Source organism: Hippopotamus amphibius, chromosome 11 (genome assembly GCF_030028045.1).
Source record: "Hippopotamus amphibius kiboko isolate mHipAmp2 chromosome 11, mHipAmp2.hap2, whole genome shotgun sequence".
NCBI classification, from domain to species: domain Eukaryota; kingdom Metazoa; phylum Chordata; class Mammalia; order Artiodactyla; family Hippopotamidae; genus Hippopotamus; species Hippopotamus amphibius.
In genome coordinates, this window is record NC_080196.1 from 44,581,529 (window position 1) to 44,609,198 (window position 27,670).

Consider the following 27,670-nt stretch of genomic DNA (forward strand, 5'->3'; position numbering starts at 1 on the left):
CTGCTTCCAAATAAGATCACATTTACTGGTGCTGAGGGTTAGGACTTAAACATATTTTGTTGGAGGACACAACTGAACCCATAACAGCATTCAGTGGTTGAACAGAAAACAGCCTAAGACAGAAGTTGAGAAGAAGATCTCAGAGACATTGGCAGCTCTGATCTGTTTGGTATTTCTTTTAGTCAAAGTCCTAATTTGGGGCCAGCTGCTTGCACACGAAATAATCATAACCTCAGACTGTCTGTCACTTAAGAAGCTTGTAATTTCTCCTTGGAGCATTTTTCCACTGACCTCTTATTTCAGGAGTCTTTTCAATGAATCTTCTTAGTTCAGAAACCACAAACAAATGGCGACTACGTTTGGCTGTTTGCTTAATACTGCAGTTGACAAAATAGTGCATGACATTGTTAATGGGAGGACAGAAAACACTACCTTTTTTTTGAATCCTAAAAGACTCTTGTGACCAAATGTTTCTTGTATCTTTATAGCGCTGTAACAGATAGTTAAAATGTAAAATAGGAATAATAGTATAATAATAATTATGGTAAAAGCTAAATACTTTAAGGGTATTACCTCATTTATTCCTTAGAATGACTTAATGACTCCAACATGTAACCTAGCAGGACCCTATGGGCTTTTCCCAGGACAGACCCCTCCCCCATATCTTCTGTTTTAGCTCCTCTCTGAAGTATCACCCCCCCCATAATAGCATCTCATATTTCCTGAGTTTTTCAGATGCTAAAACCCACCACCAAAGAGAAGAAATTAACTACTTGATGACCATAAGCACATAGCCCCCAGGCCTGTTGGAGCCTAAGGATTGATAATGTTAACCCCTGTGACACCACCCTGGTACCTCACCATCAACCAATCAGAGAACTGCATCAGAAGATCACATTCCCTGGGACGCCCCTCCCTCACCTGGCCTTTAAAAATGCTTTGCTGCAACCCTTCAAGGAGTTTGGGGTTTTTGACCACCAGGCTCCAAAGCCACTGGTTCTCCTTGCTGGGCCCTGCAATCAGCCTTTCTCTGCTCCAAACTCTGATGTTTCCATTTATTGGGGCTCACTGTAGGTCAGGAACACCAACTTACTTTCAGTAACAAATACAGACTGAGGCCTGTGGACATAGGTCACTCGTCCAAGAGCTTCACAATACAGTACGTGTTCTGCTCCGAGTCCAATGTGTTTGTAAGTCCAGCAAAGTTAGCCTAGGTCCCCAGCTAACACAGTCAGAGGGGGAGCTGCAGTTTTACTCATGCTGACACTGATGAAACGCACGTTCGCATCTTTGAAAGTTCGCAAGTTGGAGGTTCGTATGTAGGGGAGTTACTGTAAGTCAGGAAGCAGGCTTTCAACCTGGTTGTGTGACCCTGCACACAAGCTCTCACCCTCCTGGCTGTATGTTGTTTCTGATTTTATTTTCTATTCAAGGCAGATGACATTGCTCATCAGTATAATTTGTTTTGAGATAATTGTGGGTTCACATGAAGTTGAGAGAAGTAATACGGCGAATTTCGTTATCATCTTTTACCGTTTCCCTCCATGGTTACATCTTGCAAAACTGTAATTCTGTATCACACCCAGTATATTGATGTGGATATTGTCAAGATCCAGAAAGTTTCTGTCACCATGAAAATGCCCCTTGTTCCTCTTGTATAGCCACATCCACCCCTTACTTATCCCCTGGCATTTGCTAATCTGATCATTTTTATAACTTTGTCATTTCAAGACTGTTAGATAAGTGAAATCATGCAGTGTGGAATCTTTGGGGGTTGGCTTTCTTCACCCAGCCATAATTCTCGTGAGGTTCATCCAGGTTGCATCAGAACTTAGTTCATTGTGTAGCTGACTAATGTTCCGTGGTATGCGGGTACCACAGTTTGTATAATATTCACCTGCGAAGGATGTTTGAGTTGTTTCCAGTTTGGGGCTATTATGAATGAAGCTGTTATGAACATTCATGTACAGGTTTTTGTGTGAAAATGAGTTTTCATTTTTCTGGGATCAACCCCAGGAGTGCAGTCATTGCCTGTTTTAGTTGCATATTTAGTTTTACAAACGAAACTGCCAAACTGTTTTTCAGAGTGGCCTATGCATCGAAGTCGATTCTTTTGTACCTTGTTTATATCTTTTGTATTTACAGATGTAACATTTGGAATTTATACTTTCTGCAAATGACCCTAAAGGTTTGATATCAAATGCAATGTGTAGTGGTTTGGGGGCCTGGATTTGCATCATGTATTTTCCAAGGCTCTTTTTCTGGAGTGAGTCACTTTAATAGTAGATGAGCCTAGCAGTCTGCTCAGATTTTATATCATCCTCTGTGTTAAAAGAGGTTGCTTTCTAGGAGTTTTTAACGGTTATGAATTAAATAATGCTTTTTGTGTGTTTTAAAGGCACACCCAATTCATTTTGTCCTCAAATATAGCCCTTCCAATGTTTAATATTTGAACTCTTGGAAGTGTTTTATTAAGTCTGTAACTAAATACAGGTGCTATTTTATTGCAGTAGCCATTTATGTAGGTACCATTACCTTGCTCACATCCATTAAAATTTGTTTGTAGATGATTCTTTTACAAGTATTGCTTGTAAACACCTCTTGCCATAATAAATGAATATCTCTAGACATTGAAGGATGGCCTCTCTCCAGCAGGACAAATCAAGTATATTTATTTCTTATCTTAACTCTTATACATCATATCTCAACTTCAGTGCTTATGGCTGTTGCATTTTTCCTTTGATGTGTTTTTCTGCATCATTTCTGGCTTTGCTATTTGATTAGTCCTGTAGTGTTTCCCTTTTTTCTCATTTTCAATTGTTTTTTCCTTCGTAATTAACTTTCCGTCTGTATCCTGTCGTTGTATTTTATTTTCCTGATCCCTCTGATCTTTATGATTTCTCAGCTTACACATAGTTCAAGAATGAATTTTTTGTAGTTGCAGAGTATATATTTGCGTAGGTAAAGCTCAGAAATGAATACAGTTTTTTTAAAGCACTTCATGCATTTTAATTTCTAGATAAGTCAGAGGCACTTAGTGTCATATGTTATAGGAATTCAAAAGTTAACTTTTAAAAGTTTAAAAAAGAGTGCTTAGGAAACTTGGGGGTGTTATGAACAATCAGCAGTTATCTACCATTTTTAACAAATACAAATAATCTGTGTGATTTTCACGTGATGACCTTTCATGGACTGAAATTATCAAATGAGAACCACACCTCACTAAACCTTAGGGAACTATATTTTCATCCAATGAATTGATTCTCTCAAGCAAATGAAAACCTTATTTCTTTGTTAAAAATGAGTGTGATGTGCAAAAGAGAGCTGTGATGAACACCAGAAAGGTCATCAATTAGTAGTATGATGTCATATGTAGGAAGTGAGCAACTTGATGAAGAGTTCTCAGCCTTGGCACTGTTTACATTTTGGACCAGATAATTCCTCACTGTGGGCGGCTGTCCTGTGCATCCCTGGCCCCTACACACTGCATGCCAGTAACACCCTCCCCATAAATCCTTATAATTAGAAACATCTCCAGACGTTATTCTTGCTTGGGGTGGGGGTGGGGTCAAATCTCCCCTGTTGAGAACCACTGGAGTCGAATAAAATGTCATTCAAAAAACGATGGCACCTTGTACAAGGTTGAGATATTTATGAAAGTGTCCTCATTGGCTTCCCGGTGCATGCAATAAAGTTAAATGTAATTAGGTAACAAAAGAAACAAATTTTACTTCTTCATACGGTCTCTCTCACACTAGCAGACAGCTTGGTGTTTATTCCTCCTTCTGCCCATGGAGGAGTGAGAGTGTGTTACCCAAATCCCCACGGTAATACCATGTGGGGCAGGAAGATGGTGTTGCCCAGAACTCAGATGCCACATTGCACAGCCTGAGGATCCTGGGACCCAGGGACAGTTCCAGTTGCTTTGGCTTGGATCAAGTTATGGTTCAAGCTGAGGAGCCTCCAGGAGGCCGAAAGGAACATGTTCTGTTTTTATTTTTGTATCAGATTTACTCTTTAGGCTTTCATTACTGCTAAATTTTCTCTGTAAAAACTCCGAGCCTCTCGGGATGGACAGAGGCTTATCTGCACTAAAATAGTAGAGTAAATTACCCTGAATCTTCCTCACTCCTCAGCTCTGCCTTCCTATGTGCTGGATCTTTTCTGATCTTTTCTTCCCCAGGGAAACTTACAGCCCTGTTTATTGTCCATTCCTTCATGACTTCTGTCTATGATCAGTGACTCTTGTTACATGTTTTCAGGTAAGGAGTTAATAAGTGGTAATAGGTTCCTTGGTTACCTTCCCAAATCAGATTTGGTTTTTGGTAAACCTGAGACCAAAAAGTCTGAGTGAAGTGGAAAATTGTAAAAAAGGGGAGGGCCTCTGACAAAGATATTTTTGGTTAAATGAGCTCTTTTGTGTTTGTAGCACATCATAGGGTTGTACTTTGAATCCACACAATGGAGATCCTGACTTTAAAAGCCTGGAAAGTCCCTTATTTGATTCAGATAAGGTCCAGTCCAGTATCTCACCCAGGAAATGATGGAACAGATAACATTTTGTGGGCATGAGGGATGGGTTGTGAGCTCAGATAGGCAGATTTTGATTCCTAAGAGAAATCTGAATTGTCTTTGATGTCCTGAATTTCTTTATCACCTATATGCTGTTAGGCCATCACATTTCAGGAGTTCATGCTTTGAACCATCACTTGAATATTCTTGTCATGTTCTCACTGGGAGTTTGAACACTGAAAGACTCTCCTAGCTACTTAGTACTTGTCTGTCCTTCACTCCCCTGATACTGCCAGACTAATTGTTTTAAACTAATTGTTTGCTGAATCACAGCAGTCTCCAGGGCGCTCCACCGCTGGCTCCATTTTGTCTATTTGACTTTATCACGTATCCCTAATACAAGGATCCTGATTTCCAGCAGACCAAGTTGTTTTTTTGTTTTTTGTTTTTATTAACTCCTGAATATACCAAGCATATACCTGTGCTATGCTTTTGCTTATGTTTTGCATTTTTATGTGGGATGAAAATGTTTCTTCTTTCCACCCAGTTGTGTTCTTATTCGTTGCCCCAGATTCAGCTGAAGCCCACCTCCCATGCAAGGCTATCTGTAACTCTTTTATTCCATATTGATCTCTACTTGCTTTTATTCTGAAAGCATTGACTACAGACAGTACTCATTTTGGCCCTTAGCAATATATGTCTTTGTTCAAAGTGGTAACAGTTTTGTGTATACATTTTGCCTCTTCATCTTATTAATAAATTCCTAGAAGCAAGTGATTTGTGCTTTTTATTTTTCACCAGGATATATGTATAACAAGTACTCGGTAAAGATTTATATAAATGGCTGTCCAGAAATTGGTTTTCTTCTATTTTAAAACCAAAAAGAAACTGATCATACCGTGTGTAATCCCAGATTAAAGTGAAGAAGGATGGACTTTCTATATATTAGAGAAGGAAGGTGTTATTTCCTTAGATAAGAAATTGAAGTTAGAGGTACCTTGGAAAAGGAATATCAACTAGCAGTCTGTGAAAGGAAATTTGTTTAGCTTATTTGTGATAGATTTGTGAATTGTAGTATTATTATTGTCACTTTGGATGTGAAACGTATGTCATATTGAGCTACTGGCACTGGCATTTTTATGAGTGAAAGTAGAAATGACGGTTGACTTGGATTATGAAACATTGGATTACAGAATTCTAACTGATCTTGATTTCCTCCTTTTTAAACACCCAGATACCTCTCATCCCTGCATGAATGGGCATTTGAAAGTACCATTGTCAAAGGTTTGCAAGCATGGAGACCTCATCACTGCTTTCCTCCTTGCATGATGAGTGTAAATCAGACAATTACATTGAACCGCACTACAAGGAATGGTATCGAGTAGCTGTGGACACACTGATTGAAAATGGGTTAGATGCATACCAAGAATTTCTTGCCAAGGAACGAGTGTCGGACTTTCTTGCCGAGGAAGAAATTAATTATATTTTGAAAAATGTTCAAAAAGTGGCACAAAGCACAGCACATGGTACTGATGATTCCTGCGATGATACCTCATCTTCAGGGACTTACTGGCCCGTTGAGTCTGATGTGGAAGCTCCAAATCTTGACTTGGGCTGGCCGTACGTGATGCCTGGACTCTTAGGGGGGACCCACATTGACCTCCTCTTTCATCCACCAAGAGCACAACTACTTACAATTAAGGAAACCATTCGGAAGATGATAAAAGAAGCAAGAAAGGTAATATTTCTATTTCTAAATGAAAAATTTGAAATGTGAAAATCACCAGAGTAGTTAGTATAACAGACATTCATGTTCATAAAAGAGTCTCTATATGTATAGACCATGCCTGTTTCAGGAAATATACACATGGATACACAGGAAGGTTGTACTTCCCCTATCTTGTAAATATCTGAGAGAGTGGTGTTGGGTTCCTACTAAAGGTGGAGGAGAGTTCCTTCTCTTTGTCATGTACATACACCTGAGAGATCTTCATCCATGAAGGCTGAGGTGTATGGACCAGAAAGGAGATGATTTGATGTATTCATAGGCTAAATCACTTAAATTTTCCATAATTTGTGAAGGGAAATATGTAATTGGCAAATCTGGTAAATTTTTCTCTGTTCTTAACAGGACTGAGCCCTAATTCTTGCCCTGGATATAGTTTATCCTATTAAATAAAGCATAGATTTTCTTATTTATTTCCTAAGTTGTGTGAAAACAGTAAAAAATTAGGCTTGATAATGTAAAATTCTGAAGTAAGGTCCTGAGGGGCTTAGCATTTTAGGGCCTTAGTGCTCTCTATTAAATATTTATATTAGTTTATAAATCTCAGAAATTCTACTTTAGAGCTCAGATAAAACTGTAAAAATGTTCTTTAAATAAATCTAATGAAGATTATTGAGAGTTTTCTATGTACTCAGCACCATGATAGGTGCTTTGGAAGCTACAACGAAATTTCCCAGGCTGTTTATTGAGTTTTAAAATGTGTGAACAAAAAGTTATTATTGTTAACTACCAAGTTTCTATTTCTTAGTTACGGACACTATACAGTATAGAAATTTAGATCTTAAAGGGACCTTGGAATGCACACATACATGGCATTGCTTTCTTTCATGTCAAGAAAACACAGAGATGCTTAGGAAAGCCTGCTTTTATGAAGTATAGACATATTAGACTCTTGAAACTCACAGGGACATGGTAGTTTGCAAGACAGGCAACTAAAAACCTCCCTTTTTCATTAGGAAGACACAGTGTTCCAACGCTAATGTCAAACTCAGGTTTTGGAAAAGTAAGGTGATTTTTTTCCCTAGACCTTTTGACCTCAAATAACCTGACTTTGTAACCATATTAACTCCTTTAGCAGGATTACATCAAGGAAGCACTAATCTATTCCTGTTGTTAAAAATTAGCTCTAGAATCAGGTACACGGTAGGTGTCCAAACTTTTACTGAATGAATTGAACTGTCAGTTCAATTTTCTGAATTGAACCATGAGAATTTTTAAAACTGGACTATCCTGTGCTCTGAGAACAAATTATACAATTGTGTCTTGTAAAACAACAAAAGTCAAGAAAATATAGGAGTCCTTGTAAAGATAAAACAACAAATGTCAAGTATGAGCATTTGTGAATTTCTGTTTGGGAAGACAATATGTTTTTGAACTACAATGTTAACTGAAAAGTGAAAAATGCATCAGGGAAGCTTAATATTTTTTATTATGGTAAACTTAGTAGTTATGAGCTCATCCGCCTGCATCACAGCTAATCTCCTAGGGGGCGTTACATTTCTGTGACACAAAATCAAATTCAGGAGCCTAGCATGAGTTCTTGGGTTCGCACTCACTGGAAACTGAACATTAGTTGTGACCTTGTAATGTATTTTTCTTTCTAATGTGACAGCTATTTATTTAGTGAGCCTCTAAAAGTAATATCCTCTGCCTGGTCATTGCTGGGAATTCCCACTTGAATTAGCAGGCTGAGAAACTCAAAGTCCAAACTGTAAAACAACAATGTAATGCTTTGTTCCGCTTTCACCAAATCTAAGTGGCATAAGATAAGAAAGAATTTTACCTTTATCCATACTCAAGGTATATATATTACCTTGTATATACATATCCAAGCTGAATTCAGAGAAAGAATTGTTTGAACTTTATAAGTTGAATATATTCAAACTGAATATAAATCATAATCGATAACTTAGCGGTTTTCTTTTTTTTTTCCAAAAGCATTGGAGAATGTGTTTGTTTCTAACCAGATGCAATAAATACTGAGGTCAAATGGGCTATAAATCCATGGGATGTATATTTCACGAATACTTTGGAAATTTCTTCATATGTTACTATGTTATTTTAAAGATTTTTGAAGGATCCAATACTCCAGAGGAGAAAAAGTTATTGACCACACTTTTACAAAATGTGAGACTATTTAGCCCATAACTGAACAAGGTCCTGTGAAAAATATTAAAATAAGAAGAGCAACTATTATTATGGAATACCAGCTTGTTGGAACACGTTGCCTTTGAAACATTCTGCCTGCTTTTCCTGACTATCATTTACTCAGCAGCTAACTTAAGCTCTTGTAAACCTTCAGAATCAAGCCTAGATATCATGATAAACTTCTTGTTTCTGAACTATTTTCAGAGGACAGATTCTCTTTATTGGTGACTCTCAATGAATTGTCATGAGAGGATGAAATGTACAAAGATGATGATTTTTTTTCATAAAGTGCTTGAATAATGTTTAATTTAGTGGATAGAATAAAGTTTCTTGCCTCCACAAAGTTTCTTAGGGAGCTTCTCTTCTTAATCATCATTATGAAACTCTATGGGGCTATGAGGCCATAACAAGTAGGGCTGGCAACAAGCAAAGCAGAACCCAGGAAACGATCTCAGAGAAGAATTTAAATTAGTTTTCATTGTTCCATTTGCAACAGAGATAAGGTGCTTATGAAAATAAATGTCATCTAATGCGGAAAAAAAACTTAACGAAAAGAATCCAAAAGCACTTTTCTTAGAGGTCCAAATATTTGAAGTCTGATCATAACCACTGAAAATATTTTGTTTCTGAATTTCACTAATTTATATGCATTTGTTTTATTATCTCTGAATCATTCTGCTTTTATAAGCAGAATATAATCTTTATAGTATTTCAGAAATCCGTAGGTTTGTATTTATTTATTTTATTTTTGCCAGTTGTCACAAGTTATTCAGAGAGTTTTTTTCTTTTCTTTCCTTTTTCTTTTTTTTCTTTTGTATATTTGCTTATTTGGCTATTTGAGAATTTTCCTTTGAGAAAATCTAATTGCAGGTAAAACCTTCTGCTCTAAAATGGTTTTTTTTATTTACTGGCTCTTTTCTAACCTCCTTCTATTTTTCACTGTGTGGTTGGCATAATTACATTTGGTTCAACTTTATAAAGTCTGATAGCGTCTAGCAAGACTTTTCTCAGGTAATTATTTGTCTCTTAAGAGAGGTTCCCAAGATGATACATGCATTTATTCCTAATTACTGTGAACACCTCTTATGAAAATGTCCCCTCTAATTACTTTAAAAAGTTATCTTTCATTAAAGTCATTTTTCTTCTAGCCACTCAGTGGTAGATATCCATAAAGTAATCATTTCTGGTAGTCTTGAATATGTAAATGTTTAACCAGAATGCTGTTGACCTCTCTGTTTCCTAATTCTAGGCTTGAGTCTTCTGTGAGACGTGACTCTTACTCTTGTGAAATGTGGAGCTGAGAAGACACATAAGCAAAAGTTTACTGAGAATTAGGGCAGAGTGATTCCTGAGGGGCTCTGTCCTGCATCTCCTGAGTTGAGGGCTTGGTTGCTCCCTGAGTCACTGTTCCTAGGCGTGTCTGTTATGGCCTCAGGATTCTTAACAATTAACTACCAGGTGGCCCCGTTGCCACAAAAGGGAAGGTGGACTAATGATGGGGACTTTTCCTGGGAGTTGATGGGTGTTACTGTTGCAGAAATCGGTCCGTCTAGAAACCAAGCACTACACTCGGAGGGTTGGAGAACTCAGGTTTATTAAGCCGGCAGCCCCAGACAAGCTAACGCTCCAAAGTTCTGGGCCCCGAGCTCAGGGTGAGCTTTACTTTTATAGGGGTCAGTGCACATGTTTGCAGTTAGCATGGGTAGATTAGTTACTTGGTTTACAGAGCACAGAAGTTTCCAAACAGAAACTTACAAGAGCAGGTGCAGAATATTCCATTTTTAGCAAAACATCTTATGGTTACATTGGATTGCTAGGTCATCCTGTTTTTTTGTTTTTCTTGGTGCAGCAAGCATATTTTACAAAAGCAGAACAAGCATGGAGTTATTTTTAGCTGAGTTCAAGTTTCTAATTTTCCTCTTCATTATAAAAGTAGTACTAGACTAGAGGCTTGATAGCTAACTAGGTAAGGATTGAACAAGTCATTGGACACCCCAGGTATCTTCCCTTGTTTAATGAAAGATATGAAGCAAAGCCTTTTAGGGTTTTCTTTTTTATAAAAGTCTAAATGTCCATCAGCTTTTTAAAAAATTGATTAATTTATTTATTGGCTGTGTTGGGTCTTTGCTATTGCACGTGGGCTTTCTCTTGTTGCAGTGAGCGGGGGCTACTCTTCATTGTGGTGCACAGGCTCCTCATTGCCATGGCTTCTCTTGTTGTGGAGCATGGGCTCTAGGTGTGCAGGCTTCAGTAGTTGTGGCATGTGGGCTCAGTAGTTGTGGCGCACCGGCTTAGTTGCTGTGTGGTATGTGGGATCTTCCCGGACTAGGGCTTGAACCTCTGTCCCCTGCATTGGCAGGCGGATTCTTAACCATTGTGCCACCAGGGACGCCCCAGGGTTTTTTAAATCAAATGTTCCTATTCAAGTCTCTAACAGTGCTCACCACCTCAGAAGTATTTCATTGTGTTATACTCCTTGCTGAATTCATTGTATGAATCATATTTATTGTGTCATAGTGTGTCACTTTCATCACCATTACTTTGCAGCCATGTCCTGCCCAGCTAAGTGATGTTTATGTGTTTATCAGTGCTTTATTAGATGAAGGTTAGCTCTCTCCTGATGTTCCCAATTTTTATTAAGAATTTCCTGTCTGCACCCTCCCCATTCCAACACACACGGTGAATATTTCGTTGTTTAAATCTGAGTCAAAATGAGTTTCTTCCAGGAAATAGCTTTTGCTTAATCAGATTTAATGACATTAGTATCCTGTGACATTAATTTGAACACCTTTTCTTTGAATAATATGCATTATTTGTGTTTGTATATGTGTGTGTGTGTGTGAGAGAGAGAGTGAGAAAGAGACAGAGAGAGAGAGAGAGATCTTATTAAACGTCTTCTAAAAAATTGCACTGATGTTACCACGTTAACTGTCACTGTGTCTGTGATGGGAATGCTCTCTCTATGCCAGACTCCTATCCTCCACTACTACCAATAACCCTGATGATTTTACTACAGTTACTTAAGGGAGGCGAAAGAGGAAATAAGATGCTCTTTACCCTTATTGCAAACTAGAGTCTTGAGTTTCCTTGATAACTTGCACTGGCAAAAAGCTGCAGCCTCTTTTAATTGCCCAATTTCAAATAATGCTCGTTTTCAGAGACTTCATGGAATGACATGAAGGCTCTGAATCTCGGAGTCAGTTATTGCTGGGTTGAATCCCAACTCAAACAGCTGTTTGCATTAGACATTATACTACAACCTCTCTGAGCTTTAGTTTTCCCATCTGTAAGACGGCGATGCTAATGCTTGTGAGAGTGGGATGGGTTGGCTGACATATCTGCTATGACACCTCTACCACCTCCACACGTTTAATACCCTGCATGTGGTGTCGAGATGATGACGACCCCTTCTTCTCCTCCTCCTCCTACTTTTCCTTCTCTTACTACCTTTATTCTGTCAAAAAATCCATCAGCGTGTATTTTTTTTAATTAATTTGTATTGGAGTGTGGTTGCTTTACACTGCTGTGTTAGTTTCTATTGCACAGCAAAATGAATCAGCTATACATGTACATATATCCCATTTTTTGGATTTCCTTCCCATTTAGGTCACCACAGAGCACTAAGTAGAGTTCCCTGTGCTATGCGGTATGTTCTCATTAGTTGTCTCTTTTATACATAGTATCAATAGTGTATATGTGTCAATCCCAATCTCCCAGTTCCTCCCACCCCACTTCCTCCCTTGGTATCCATACATTTGTTCTCTAGGACTGTGTCTCTATTTCTGCTTTGCAAATAAGATAATTTCTACCATTTTTCTAGATTCCACATATATGCACGAATATATGATATTTGTTCTTATTAGTCTGTATTTTTGCATCACTGTGATTTGGCATTTCTTCTTTAAAAGTGAGAGCAATGCATGACCAAGTCCAGTATCTAACAAGACAGCATCTTACCAGGCATGCCAGCCAAAGTTATTAGCTATTGGTGAAATGATTCAAACCCATTTCTAAAGTATCGTGGTGATTATGTACACTGCATTGTGAGCCACATAGCATTTTCCCAGTGTTATTGCTTAGAAGGTTCAAAATGGGAAAATATTGATTCAATGTAAGTATGTATATTTGAAAATAAGACTTACTGTGAAGACAGCTTACATGTATGAATTTTACACTCAGGAAGTACAGAAAAGACATCCTCTTTTATAGACAACTGTTCAGAGCTGAGGAAAAATTTCTAAACCATACTTTCTTACATAAAGATCTGAAGATCTGAAAAGATACACAAGGTGAAGGTAGGGGAACGTTCTATAGATCAAGAGAAAAAATAGAAAATTCAGAGAAAAAAAAATAGAGAAAAAAATCCAGAAAAAAATAGTCATTCCATTTTCATCTCAAATTTTAAAAGTGATAATTTTATTAGATTTTAAAATAAAGACATTATATAATGGCTCCGTATTTATAAAAATGAAGAGCACATTTTTGTAAGTTTTTAGGTTCATATTTATTACAGACCTGCCATTTAGTGTCAAAACTTGGTTTAATTAACTCTGAGTTGATGAACTACTATTACTTACTAAATATTCTGATATAATTCAAAAAGTAATATAAAGTATATTAGTTGAAGCCTACCATAATTAGTCTTAGATTAAAACTCTTTGCTTTCCTGATAGAGGGGCTATTTTTTTCCTTTGTGGAAGCAAAAAATCTGAAGTGTATGAAAAAATAAAAATAAAATTGTTATATAAGATCTCCAGCTCGGTTTGTATACTAAAGTCATGTATGATTTATGAGTTTCAGATGTTTTACCAGGCTATGTCTTATCAGGTAAAGTCTAAAAATCACTGATTTTTAACCAATTTTCATTTGAAAGTGGCAATTTGGGAAAGAGTTTACTTTTTAAAAGAAAACTTAGAATTATTTGCAGGGGACAATAAACTTGCCAGAAACTCTGCCTTGGTGATATTAACCTATATACCTCTGTTAATAGTTGGAAACAATTTAAAATTTGAATTATTTCAGAGTGTGCGATTTATCTGATTAAGGGAAATGTTTTTAAGACCATTTTCTGTTCTCAGATATTATCCTTCAGTACTCTTTAATTCCTTTTTTTTTCCCCCAAAATAAGCTGTGAGAAGCAATTCCTATAGGGACTGCATGTGGTGTTTACAGTGTTTCTGTTGAACCTTGAGAGGGCTTGTTATCGACCATGGGACAAAATTTAGTTCTTTGTGTTCTGGGATCTCTGAGGTAGACAGTTTATATTTTATGATAATTTCTGTTCACTCATTTTCCTTTCTGTTATAGGATTAAAATAAAAAAAAACAAATACTAGTTCAGTTATTTATTGAAGCATGTAATATTTTTCTGATAACACCTTTAGTAGTTTGTTGGAATGGCAAAACTAATCATAAAACATTATGATCATAAAACATTCAGTTTTCCTAATGTCTAAATAATACCTAAAGTTCATAGGGTTAGAATTTAGCAGTTTTGCAAACTCAGATGCGTTTCTGGCCAAGCCAGAAAAATAACTCTATACAGAAGAACGGGTCAGCTGGTATTCCAATAGAGAGCCAAAGCAACATGGATGAAGAGAACTTACCTCGACTCTGTAGGCATCTTTGTTTAAAATGTTAGACATAAAATGTAGTTGGCAGCTGAATGGGGTGATAAGCTTAGGATGTCAGGTACACATGTCAGCATCTTATCAAATGTTAACTTCCATGAGAATAAAGAGATACAACTTTCCTTTGCTTATCTGTCCTCCTAATGAGATGTGAAAGGTAATGGGGGGTGGCTATGAGAGCCCTTTTGAGATGATGGGGGCTCCCACACCAGACTGACGTTTGTATTTCAAGATTCTGCCTGTTTCTCTGTAGTTGCGACAGGTTCATTACGTGGCATATACTTTTACATCAATCAGTCATGCCTTTTAACTAGTCACTCTATGAACTGTCTTGAAAAACACTGCTTTTATTGTCCGGACTGGAACTAGCATTTGATTTTGAGTAAAGGAGTTACATTATGTAATCTAGTAACAGGAACATGTAATATTTATTGAGCACTTATGTGTTAGGTAGTGTTCAGCATTTTACATGCACTACTTTAAATTGACCTTCATACCCTACTGTGAAAAAGGTACTTTTATTATCCACATTTTACTGATGAACAATCTGCTTTCTTGTGATAGGTATGACTAAGTCAGTGGTAATGATCCAAAAAGATCATAATTGGAAAGTATTAATGGCTGCATATTCCCAGATGGAGGTTTTAGAAGATCTGATTGAGAGGGTCTGGGATGGAGACCAGTTGGTGGGGATGTGGAGGCACTGGTTTCTAAATGGACCACATACAAGGCCATTGTGGGGTTACTATTAGAAGTCAGAAATGACCTACTGAAACTGACAGAAGGTTATGGTATGTAGATGAGGTGTAGCACGTAGAAGGCAGATTAGATCAGGACGCACTGAAAAGAAACGGGATCTCTGAGTTTCAAATAAAGGAGACGTTCAAAGAAGTAAGAGAAGGACAGTCAATGAGGTTGTCCTTTGGCCTCTTCTGGGTTCAACAATGACTGGGTCAGCCAGCCTTTTGCCAGCCTTAACAGGTGACAAGTATGGCAGGCTACTCATTCATTCAGCAAATATTTATTTAATGTTTACTGCATGTCGAGTACAGTTCTAAGTTCTGAGGATACATAAGAGAATGAAATACCAAAGAAATTATATCTTTGGAGCTTACGAACAAATAGGGAGATTTAGGTTTTAATAAGCGTAATAAATGAGGAGTGCTATGGAGAAAAACAAAGCAAAGCACAGATATGGCTGGGTAAGAAGCACTGGTTGAGAGTGGTGGCAGGGGTTAGTTTGAAGTTTTAAATTGGGTGCTCAGAAGAGGCCACATCACATCAAGAAAGTGACATTGGAGTCAAGATTTGAGGAAAGAAGGAATGAGGCTTGCATCTCTTTGGGGGCAGAGCAGACTAGACATAGGGTAAGCTTTAGGGCAGGGACATGCCTTCTTGTTTGTTAGAGGAACAGTGTGGATGCCAGTTCCTGGACCCAAGAAAGCAAACGGGAGATGAGTTAGGTGAGTTCAGAGAGGTATCATGGAGGTCGTTGTGGACCATTACAAAGACCTTGGCTTATGCTCTATGCAAAATGGGGAGTCACTGGAGAATTTTGGGCAAGAGAGAGACATGATCAATTTGAAATGTGCTGTATTTTAAAAGGATACGTCTGGCTGCAGTACTGAAAATTGACTACAGGGGCTCAAGAATAAGCACAGCAGAGGCTATTACGGTAATTCAAATGTGAGATGATATTGCCTTCGATCTCCAGGATGGTAGCAGTGCTGGTCAGATTTTGGATGTATTTTGAAGGCCATAAAATATGGGGTATGAAATAAGTTGAAGAATATTAAGATGACCCCCAAATTTTTGGCCTGAGCAATTGGGATGATGGCATTGCCCTTTGAGGTTGACCTCAGAGGCATCAGAGTTGGAATCAGGAAGCAGGCAGAGACCAAGGCACGAAGGCCTTTAAGTTATCATTTTCACCACAGCCCTGAGATAGTTGACTGGTGATGGCAGCCACCAATGGCTGCGTAAGTGTCTAGAGATTAAAGTTCAGATTAGAATCTATATCCAGAGGGGCTGGACTTGGAGATAGTTCTGGTCCTGAGGTCATCAGTGAGGGATGGCCTAGGAAGTACCTGGATAAGACTCAGCTACGAAGAATTAGGTAAATAGAGTGTGTGAGATAAGACTGTCTGGATGATGACCCAGGACCTGATAAAGCAGGAGGTTGTATAACTGCTGAGAAGCAGATCCTCCCAAAGGCGAGTGTTAAGCAACCCCATGTGCTGGTCAGGTGAGGGGAAAAACACAAACCGGGAGTGTGTCTTTTGGGACCTCACTTTCTTCAGAGGTCACCTTGAGTCATGCATGTTGAGGAGTAGGAGATGTACCCTGCAGAGCTTGGCATTTTAGACAACAGGGAATGTGGGGGCAGCAGAGTGGGGCTGGGAAAAGGAAGGCAGGGGTGTTGAGATCAAATTGTAAGAGTCCTTCTGTCCAGCGTTGTGGATATGAACAGTGGGAGGTCATGAAATGTTTCTGAGTGATACCATCACATCTGATCTTGGACATATTAACATTTTGTTGATTAGTTAAAACAGAGGGAAGTATAAAACAGGTTGTGACATGTGTTGGAACAATGCTCACCAACAGGCTTGATGATGGCCTGGAGCTGCCGATGTCTTCTTCACATGAGAATATACCTTCAATTTCCTACGGGAATAGAAAACTACAACTACTTAATTCTCTGTCCCAAAGAAGGTGATGGGGGGAAGGTCTTAAAGCTATTTTTAAATGTCTTAATTATTAGATTTAACATAAAAATTTATTTCTATATAAAAAGTTTCAACTATATACTATAGTATATATAGTTTATACATACTTATTGAATCCCTGCGATGTTCAAGACACTGTTAGGTCATACAGGTGGAAAATGAAACACTTCAAGTGATTCAGTGTCTAATATTTGGGAAATATGCTGAAAAATTTGTGGCAGATGTATAGATAAGAGCTTGAGGGTGTATGGACATTATGTGAGTGACCTATGTATTATAAAGGCTCTGGATTTTTCCCCACCTTTTTTACTCTGTGTATCGGAGTATTATAGAGATACTTTCTGAAGCTTTTTTTTTGTTTTTAGAACTTTTATTGAGATACAGTTAACATACAATAAACTGCATATATTTAGAGTGTACAATTTGGTTTCCCAATCTCCCAATTCATTCCCCCTCAACCCTCCCCACTTTCGCCACTTGGTGTCCATATGTTTGTTCTCTACATCTGTGTCTCTATTTCTGCCTTGCAAACAGGTTGATTTGTACCATTTTTCTATAGTCTGCATATATATGTTAATATACGATATTTGTTTTTCTCTTTCTGACTCACTTCACTCTGTATGGCAGTCTCTAGGTCCACCCATGTCTCTACAAATGTCCCAGTTTCATTGCTTTTTACAGCTGAGTAATATTCCATTGTATATATGTACCACATCTTTTTTATCCGTTCATCTGTTGATGGACATTTAGGTTGCTTCCATGTCCTGGCTATTGGAAATAGTGCTGCAATGAACATTGGAGTGCATGTGTCTTTTTAAATTATGGTGTTCTCTGGGTATATGCCCAGCAGTGGGATTGCTGGGTCATATGGTAACTCCATTTTTAGTTTTGCAAGGAACCTCCATACTGTTCTCCATAGTGGCTGTATCAATTTACATTCCCACCAACAGTGCAAGAGTGTTCCCTTTTCTCCACACCCTCTCCAGCGTTTACTGTTTATAGATTTTCTGATGATGCCCATTCTAACGGGTGTCAGGTGATACCTCATTGTAGTTTTGATTTGCATTTCTCTAATAATTAGTGATGTTGAGCAGCTTTTCATGTGCCTCTTGGCCATCCATATGTCTTTGGAGAAATGCCTATTTAGGTCTTCTGCCCATTTTTTGATTGGGTTGCTTGTTTTTTTGATATTGAGCTGGATGAACTGTTTATATATTTTGGAGATTAATCCTTTGTTGATTCGTTTGCAAATATTTTCTCCCATTCTGAGAGTTGTCTTTTTGTCTTGCTTATAGTTTCCTTTGCTGTGCAGAAGCTCTGAAGTTTCATTAGGTCCCACTTATTTATTTTTGTTTTTATTTCCATTACTCTAGGGGATGGATCAAAAAAGTTCTTACTGTGATTTATGTCAAAGAGTGTTCTTCCTATGTTTTCCTCTAGGAGTTTTATAGTGTCTGGCCTTACATTTAGGTCTTTAATCCATTTGGAGTTTATTTTTGTGTATGGTGTAAGGAGTGTTCTAATTTCATTCTTTTACATGTAGCTGTCCAGTTTTCCCAGCACCACTTATTGAAGAGGCTGCCTTTTCTCCATTGTATATTTTTGCCTCCTTTGTCATAGATTAGTCAACCATAGTTTATCTCTGGGCTTTCTATCCTGTGCCACTGATCTATATTTCTGCTTTTGTGCCAGTACCATACTGTCTTGATCACTGTAGCCTTGTAGTATAGTTTGAAGGCAGGAAGCCTGATTCCACCAACTCTGTCTTTCCTTCTCAAGATTGCTTTGGCTATTTGGGGTCTTTTGCGTTTCCATACAAATTGTAAAAGTTCTTATTCTGGTTATGTGAAAAATGCCATTGGTAATTTGTTGGGGAATGCATTGAATCTGTAAATTGCTTTGGGTAGCATAGTCATTTTCACAATGTTGATTCTTCCAATTCAAGAACATGGTGTGTCCCTCCATCTGTTTTTATCATCTTTGATTTCTTTCATTAGTGTCTTATAGTTTTCTGAGTACAGGTCTTTTATCTCCTTGGTTAGGTTTATTCCTAGGTATTTTATTCTTTTTGTTGCAATGGTGAATGGGATTGTTTCCTTAATTTCTCTCTCTGATCTTTCATTGTTAGTGTATAGAAATGGAAGAGATTTCTGTGTGTTAATTTTGTATCCTGCAGCTTTACTAAATTCATTGATTAGCTCAAGTAGTTTTCTGATGGCATCTTTAGGATTTTCTGAGTATAGTATCATGTCATCTGTGAACAGCGACAGTTTTACTTCTTTTCCAATTTGGATTCCTTTTATTTCTTTTTCTTCTCTGATTGCTGTGGCAAGGACTACCAAAACTATGTTGAATAGTAGAGAGAGTGAACATCCTTGTCTTATTACTGATCTCAGAGGGAATGCTTTCAATTTTTCATCATTGAGAATGATATTTGCTGTGGGTTTGTCATATATGGCCTTTATTATGTTGAGGTAGGTTCCCTCTATGCCCACCTTCTGGAGAGAGTTTTTATCATAAATGGGTGTTGAATTTTGTCAAAAGCTTTTTCTGCATCTATTGAGATGATCATGTGTTTTTTATTCTTCCATTTGTTAATATGGTGTATCACATTGATTGATTTGCATATATTGAAGAATCCTTGCATTCCAGGGATAAACCCCACTTGATCATGATGTATGATCCTTTTAATGTGTTGTTGGGTTCTGTTGGCTAGTATTTTGTTGAGGATTTTTGCATCTATGTTCATCAGTGATATTGGTCTGTAGTTTTCTTTTTTTGTAGTATCTTTGCCTGGTTTTGGTATCAGGGTGATGGTGGCTTCATAAAATGAGTTTGGGAGTGTTCCTTCCTCTGCAATTTTTTGGAAGAGCTTGAGAAGGATGGGTGTTAGCTCTTCTCTGAATGTTTGATAAAATTCACCTGTGAATCCATCTGGTCCTGGACTTTTGTTTGTTGGGAGATTTTTAATCACAGTTTAAATTTCATTACTTGTGATTGGTCTGTTCATGTTTTCTATTTCTTCCTGATTCAGTCTTGGAAGTTTACAGCATTCTAAGAATCTGTCCATTTCCTCCAGGTTGTCCATTTTATTGGCATATAGTTGCCTGTAGTAGTCTGTTATGGTGCTTTTTATTTCTGCAGGGTGTCTGTTGTAACTTCTCCTGTTTCATTTCTAATTTTATTGATTTGAGGCCTCTCCCGCTTTTTCTTGATGAGTCTTGCTAGAGGTTTATCAATTTTATTTTTCTCAAAGAACCAGCTTTTAGTTTTATTGATTTTTGCTATTGTTTTCTTTGTTTCCATTTCATTTATTTCAGCTCTGATCTTTATGATTTCTCTCCATCTACTAACTTTGGGTTTTGTTTGCTCTTCTTTCTCTAGTTTCTTAAGGTGTAAGGTGAGATTGTTTACTTGGGCTTTTTCTTGTTTCTTGAGGTAGGATTGTATTGCTGTAAACTTCCCTCTTAGAACTGCTTTTGCTGCATCCCATATGTTTTGGATTGTTGTATTTTCTTTGTCATTTGTCTCCAGGTATTTTTTGAATTTCTCTTTGATTTCTTCAATGATCTCTTGGTTATTTAGTAGCATCTTGCTTAGCCTCCATGTGTTTGTGTTTTTTACAGTTTATTTCCTGTAATTGATTTCTAATCTCGTAGCATTGTGGTCAGAAAAGATGCTCGATATGATTTCAATTTTCTTAAATTTACCAAGGCTTGATTTATGACCCTAAATGTGATCTATCCTGGAGAATGTTCCATGTACACTTGAGAAGAACGTGTAATCTGCTGTTTTTGGATGTAATGTCCTATAGATATCTATTAAGTCAAGCTGATTTATTGTGCCATTTAAAGCTTGTGTTTCCTTATTAATTTTCTGTGGTGATGATCTGTCCATAGGTGTTAGTGGGGTGTTAAAGTCCCCCACTATTATTGTGTTACTGTCGATTTCCTCTTTCATAGTTGTTAGCATTTGCCTTATGTATTGAGGTGCTCCTCTATTGGGTGCATATATATTTATAATTGTTATCTCTTCTTGTTGGATTGATCCCTTCATCTTTATGTAGTGTCCTTTTTTGTCTCTTGTAACATTTCTTATTCTTAAGTCTGTTTTATCTGATATGACTATTGCATGGAATACCTTTTTCCATCCCCTCACTTTCAGTCTGAATGTGTCCCTAGGTCTGAAGTGGGTCTCTTGTAGACAGCATTTATATGGGTCTTGTTTTTGTATCCATTCATCCAGTCTGTGTCTTTTGCTTGATGCATTTAGTCCATTTACATTCAAGGTAATTATCAGTATGTATGTTCCTATTACCATTTTCTTAATTGTTTTGTTTTTGTTTTTGCTTTTGTATTTCCTTTTCTTCTTTTATGTTTCCCACTTAGAGAAGTTCCTTTAACATTTGTTGTAGGGCTGGTTTGGTGCTGCTGAATTCTCTTAGCTGTTGCTTCTGTGTAAAGCTTTTGATTCCTCCGTCAAATCTGAATGAGATCCTTGCTGGGTAGAGTATTCTTGGTTGTAGGTTCTTCCCTTTCATCACTTTAAATATATTGTGCCACTCCCTTCTGGCTTGCAGAGTTTCTGCTGAGAAATCAGCTGTTAACCTTATGGGAGTTCCCTTGTATGTTATTTGCCATTTTTCCCTTGTGGCTTTTAATAACTTTTCTCTGTCTTTCATGTTTGTCAATTTGACTACTATATGTCTTGGCATGTTTCTCCTTGCATTTATCCTGCCTGGGACTCTCTGCATTTCCTGGACTTGAGTGGCTATTTCCTTTCCCATGTTAGGGAAGTTTTCAACTATAATCTCTTTCAATATTTTCTCAGGTCCTTTCTCTCTCTCTTCTCCTTCTGAGACCCCAATAATGTGAATGTTGTCGCGTTTAACATTGTCTCAGAGGTCTCTTAGGCTGTCTTCAGTTCTTTTCATTCTTTTTTCTTTATTCTTTTCCGCATCAGTGATTTTCACCATTCTGTCTTCCAGGTCACTTATTTGCCCTTCTGCCTCAGTTAATCTGCTGTTGGTTCCTTCAAGTATATTTTTCATTTAATTTATTGTGTTGCATATCTCTGTTTGTTTGTTTTTTAATTCTTTTAGGTCTTTGGTAAACTTTTCTTGAAACTTTTCTATCTTTGCATCCAGGGTTTTTTCAAAGTCATGGATCATCTTTGCCATTGTTATTCTGAATTCTTTTTCTGGAAGTGTGCCTATCTCCTTTTCATTTAGTTGTTTTTCTGGGGTTTTATGTTGTCCCTTCATCTGGTACAAGATCCTCTGCCTTTTCATTTTCTCTGTCTTTCTGTGGCTGTGGTTTTCAGTTCCTCAGAACAAAGTACTGCTGATACTGCTTTCTGCCCTCTTGTGGAGGAAGCTATCTAGGAGGCTCATGGGTGCTTCCTGATGGGAGGGACTGATGGTGGGTTGGGCTGGGTGGGCAGAGCTCAGGAAAACTTTAATCGGATTTGGTGGGTGGAGCTCAGTGATACTTTAATCTGCTTGTCTGCCAATGGGTGGGGCTGTGTTTCCACCTTGTTGGTTGTTTGGCCTGAGGCTACCCAGCACTGGAGTTTACAGGCTCTTTGGTGGGGTTAATGGTGGACTCTGGGAAGGCTCACACCAATGAGCGCATCCCAGAACCCCTGCCACCAGTGTCCTTGTCTCCTTGGTGAGTCACAGCTGCCCCCCACCTCTGCAGGCAACCCTCCAACAGCAGCAGGTAGGTCTGGTTCAGTCTCCTATGGGGTCACTGCTCCTTCCCCTGGGTCCTGGTGAGCACACTACTTTTTGTGTGTCCTCCAAGAGTGGAGTCTCTGTTTCCCCCAGTCCTGTGAAGGTCCTGCAATCAAATCCTGCTGGCTTTCAAAGTCTAATTCTCTGGGGGTTCCTCCTCCCGTTGCCAGACCCCCAGATTGGGAAGCCTGACATGGTGCTCAGAGCCCTCACTTTAGTTGGTGGACTTCTGTGGTATAACTGTTCTCCAGTTTGTGAGTCACCCACCCAGCATTTATGGGATTTGATTTTAACGCGATTGCGCCCCTCCTACCATCTCATTGCGGCTTCTCCTTTGTCTCTGAATGCAGGGTGTCTTTTTTGGTGAGTTCCAGTGTCTTTCTGTCAATGATTGTTCAGCAGTTAGTTGTAATTCTGGTGCTCTTGCAAGAGGGAGTGAGCACACGTCCTCCTACTCCGCCATCTTGAAAACCCATCTTTCCTGAAGTTTTAAAGTAGAAAAATCTTGAGGTAGATAAAATGTCTTCTAAATATTTGCTGGCAGAGATAAATCACTAGTTCAACAGATACATAGGATAGGGGTTTATTTTTTTCTTATTATCAGAGTGTACATATTCCTCATAGAAAATATGGGGGAGCATATAGGAAAGAGTTAAGAGAGTAAAATTTAGAAATTTTCTTCCCTCTAAGATATAAATAGATGGATAGAGAAGTACATGTGCACGTGTGTGTGTGTGTATGTGTGTAGATCTCTGAGCTACCCAATATTAGATCTCTGAAATAGAATGTTCATATGTAATATACTTGAGATCATACTTGAAATTATGTATAACAATTTGCCTCCTGCTTTCTCCACTTAGGATTTTTCCCATAATAAAATACTTGATTTCCTGTGCTGATAAGCAATGGCATACAACAGGGTAGTGGGGGCTGCCTGGGTGCAGGTAATAAGGAAGTTCATTGTCTGTTGGGAATTTGAAAACAATAATGAGTGACTAAAAAGGCAGTCTGGTTTTTTATGACACCATGTGCTGGCGGTTGTAAATAATATCAGTGATAACATGCTCTTTCCCATTAGGGCAGCCTCTGCTGCAGGCAGGGCAGATCCCTCCTACCTGGACCCATCCCCACCCTCATTGTACCCCTTGGCAGACCAGTGCTGATATGATGAGCATCTCAGTATATTCCTTTAGAAATGAAGAAAGCCTCATAACTATTTTTGCATAATTATTAGCTACTCAATAATTACTCGCAAAGCTTTAAAAGCAAAAAAATCAGTGAGCATAGATTTTCTTTCTAAACCAAAACTTTCCTTTGGGCTGTATTAATGTCTCATTAATTATCACCTATCAATTTTCCTCCTAAGAAGTCAAACAAATATTTTAAACAAGTAAATAAATGTGAAAATGCAAAGACATTGCCATTTGGCTAAATATCAATCCAATATGTGCTACAGGAAAATCCATAATCATGGAAAAAAATCAGTATCTGAGTCACAGTATGTAGTCATACTCAAGCCTGATGAAATTTGGGAGCAGTTACCTAAAAAAATGAAAGAATCTCAGGTTGGTGACCATGTGGTCTTTTTACTAATGAGCAGTTGAAATTTAAGAAAGTCCAAAAGTGTAAAGTCACCCAACTGATTACTAACTTTCAGTACAGATTGTATTCAGGGGTCTTGATTTCCATTTCCAGACTCTTATATCACATTGCTTCTGTGCTGGGAAGGAGAACTAAACTTGTTCATGACATTAACACGATCTAGCATTTATTGAGTATGTGCCAGGCAGTGTGCTAAGCTCTTTGTATGTACTGACATTTATATTCACAACAGCTCTCTCAGATAGGTACCTCTATTGCCTCTTTTCATGGGTGAAGAACAAAGAGGTTAAATAATTTATATTAGGATTTGAAGTAGAAAAGGCAGTGCTGGTAGTTAAGCCCAAACAGAGCACCTGATAGACCTTCCATGCTGGTACCAGGCAAACCACTGAATTCTCAGGACACTTTTGTGCAGGTTCTATTACACTCGGGTCCTGATGATCTACCAGATAGAGTCCAGGTTGGCAAGCATGACATATAGGAGGCTCCTCCTGTTGAAGGTGGTCCTCTGGCATCCTCACCTTAGTGCTTTATCTCCTTTCACGTCCTTCCTTTGTCACCTGACCCTCCAGGGTTACTCACTGCCATTCTGTGGGCCTTCCATGGCAGCTATTGCTCCCCAGTTTTCTACATGATTACTCCCCTCCTTGGAGCATCCTTTTCCATATTCTTTGCCTCCTGTTCATCTTTTAAAACCCATGTTCAATTTTACTTGCTACATTGAACCTTGACCCGTTTTCTTGCCAGATGCCGATTAGTCGCGCTTATGATATTGTCACCTTTATACTTCTCCTTTGGATTTTAGATGAGGTAGGTTTTCCATTCTGTCATAGGGTCCAGGGTTCTTTACCCATTCTTTTCTTATTTTTTAAGCTAAGTTTTTTTTTGTTTGTTTAAGATTGATTTCAAAGAATTTTTTATGCCATGTATTAATTCTTTGTCAGATACATATCCTGCAAATATCTTCGGTGGCTTACTTTTTCACCCTGATATAGTGTGTTTGTTTGATAAACAGAGGTTCTTAATTTTAATGTAGCTCAATTTTTTATTTTTTATTTGAAGATTAGCTATTTTGGAGTTTCATGGAAGAAATATATTTCTACCTAAGATCAAGATGTTCTCCTTTATTAGCTTTTAGAAGTTTTATTTTGCCTTTCATATTTGGGTTTACAAATCCTTCTGCTATTGATTTATATGTGTCATATGAGGTCAGAGTCCATTTCAATTTTTGTAGAAATAGTATCGAGTTGACCTAGCACCATTTATTGAAAAGATCATCCCTTCCATGCTGTACTGAAGTGATGCTGTTTTCATAACTTAAGTGACCACTTAGATATTAGCACGTTTCTTGCTGTATTCTGTTGCATTAATCTATTTCCTAACCTTGTACCAAGACCACAGTGTCTTAGTTTTTATAGCTTTATAGTAAGCCTCTCTACTTGGTAGCTAAGTCCTCTAGTTTTGTTCTTCTTCAGTATTGCCTTGGCTATTCTAAATCTTTGGCTTTTGTGTAGAAATTTTAGAATCATCCTGTCAATTAAAAAAAAAAATCTGAGCTTTTGATGGGGATTATATTGCATCTATAGACTATTTGAACAGAATTAAATTTTACAATATCAAATCTTCCAGTCCATGAGTGACATATATTCCTCCATTTATTTAGATATAAATACTTTCTTTCAGTGAGATTTTGTAGTTTTCTGTATATAGGTCTTACATATCACTTGTTTGATTTATTAATGGTTATTTGTTATTTTTTGATCCTATTAGAAATGACATTTTAAACATTTTTGTTCTAGTTTTTTCTTCTTTGCTAGTGCATAGAAATACAATATATGTTCTGTATCTTGATCTTGGATTCAAGGACTTGATAAACTCACTTATTAATTCCAATGCTTTATATATAGATTATTTGGAATTTTCTACATACATCATCATATCTGTAATTATTGCTAGTTTTATTTTGCCTTTTCCAATCCATATAACTTTTATATTTTTTGATTACCTGACTACGTTGCTAGGTCTTTCATTACAATGTTGTATAACGAAATATAAATAGTACTTGCTGTGAATTTTTTTTTGGACAAACTATCATTGCAGTTTTAAAGTCAGTTTACTTTTACTGTTGCTTGTTTAGAGATAATGTATCTTTTTTCTATATCTGTTTTTAAGATTTTCTTTTCATCTCTCATTTTCAGTAGCTTTAATATGATGTAACTGGGTTAGTACTTATTTTTTAATTTTTTTTTTCCTCCTCGACATAGTAGAGCTTCGTAAATCTGTGTTTTGTCTTTCTGCTGTTTTGGAAATATCTCAGTAGCATCTCTTTAATTGCTGGTTTATACATCTTTGTTTATTTTTATTTAAATACATTCCATATATATTTAATATTCACTTTTATATTTTCCACAATTTTCTCTCTCTCTATTTTTTTCTGGATGTTTTCTACATAGGTATCTTTAAGTCTTAACTAATCCTCTCGTTGAGTATTATTTATTATTAAACTCAACTGTTGAATTCTTAATTTTGGTATTGTTATTTTTCAGCCATATAATTCTTGAATGCCTTAATAATAGTTATTTTAAAGTCTGTTTCTGATAACACTGGTATCCAGATGACCTATGAATCTATTTCTATTATCTGTGCTTTGTTTTTACCTCTTGGTGTTTGGTCATTTGGTTCTATCCTCTCACATGCTTGGAATTTTTTGATTGAATGCTAAATATTTAGTATGGAAAGTTGCAGAAGCAATCTCCATAAAGAGGATTTAGTTTTCTTTAAGTTGACAGTTAAAGTAAGGGTAAATCAACCTATTGCATACAGAGATTGAGGTATGAGGATGACATTTAGTGTTACAGAATAGCGGGCTACCTCCAGTTTTCATTTACTTCTAGGGTAACTCTTTTGGGATTTCACTGGAGGTATTTACAGGAGCCTCTTTTTTGTGGAAGAATCTCAACTGCAATTTTTATCTTCCTAATGTGATTTTCAAAAGCTTTCTTAAGCTCTTTACCTTCTTATCAGCTTTCTTCTCTTTCGTTTCTCATCCTTTTACTCACTGAGCAATTTAAGATTTGGCAAACGTCTTTAGGGAAACAACTGCATGGAATCTGGAGTTCAGTTTATCATGGTGGTTTCTCTTTCTTTCTCTGTAATCAGGTGTCTGTAAGTCCTTTTTGCACTGGTAGTACTGGAATCCAGTTGTTTGTTTTTCTTCATCCTTCTGAAATTGCTAAAAGCTCTTCATCACAGCTCACCGCTTTGGCCTCAGTGCCTTGCTCTGTGAATTGGCAAATGTGAAAAAATGTTAGCTGAAAAAGTGGCAGGAAGCATTTTGCTTTCCTCATTGTTTCTTCTTTATCTATGATATTGGCTTCGCAAAGCCTGGCTGCCTTTATTTTTGTTTTTTAGTCCTTATTGTCTCCAGTAAGAAAGTTGTCCAATACAAGCTATCATAGTCTTGTATTAGAGGACTCCCTTTCATTTAATTTAGAATGAATTAGTATGATTAAATATCACAAAATCTGCAAAAT

The 27,670-nt window shown here is 37.4% G+C and overlaps 1 protein-coding gene across 2 annotated transcripts in view; it reads left to right on the plus strand.

The window, feature by feature from the left end:
* Positions 1-27,670, plus strand: part of FAM83B (family with sequence similarity 83 member B) — an 86,618-nt gene that overhangs the window by 11,984 nt on the left and 46,964 nt on the right. The window contains exon 2 of one of the 2 annotated variants that reach the window (XM_057698326.1): positions 5,747-6,250. In XM_057698326.1, the coding sequence (XP_057554309.1) occupies positions 5,807-6,250 (444 nt within the window). In that variant the 5' untranslated portion in view covers positions 5,747-5,806. Of the gene's footprint in view, positions 1-5,746; positions 6,251-27,670 lie in introns of those variants that run through there. The other variant, XM_057698327.1, reaches the window with a different exon arrangement.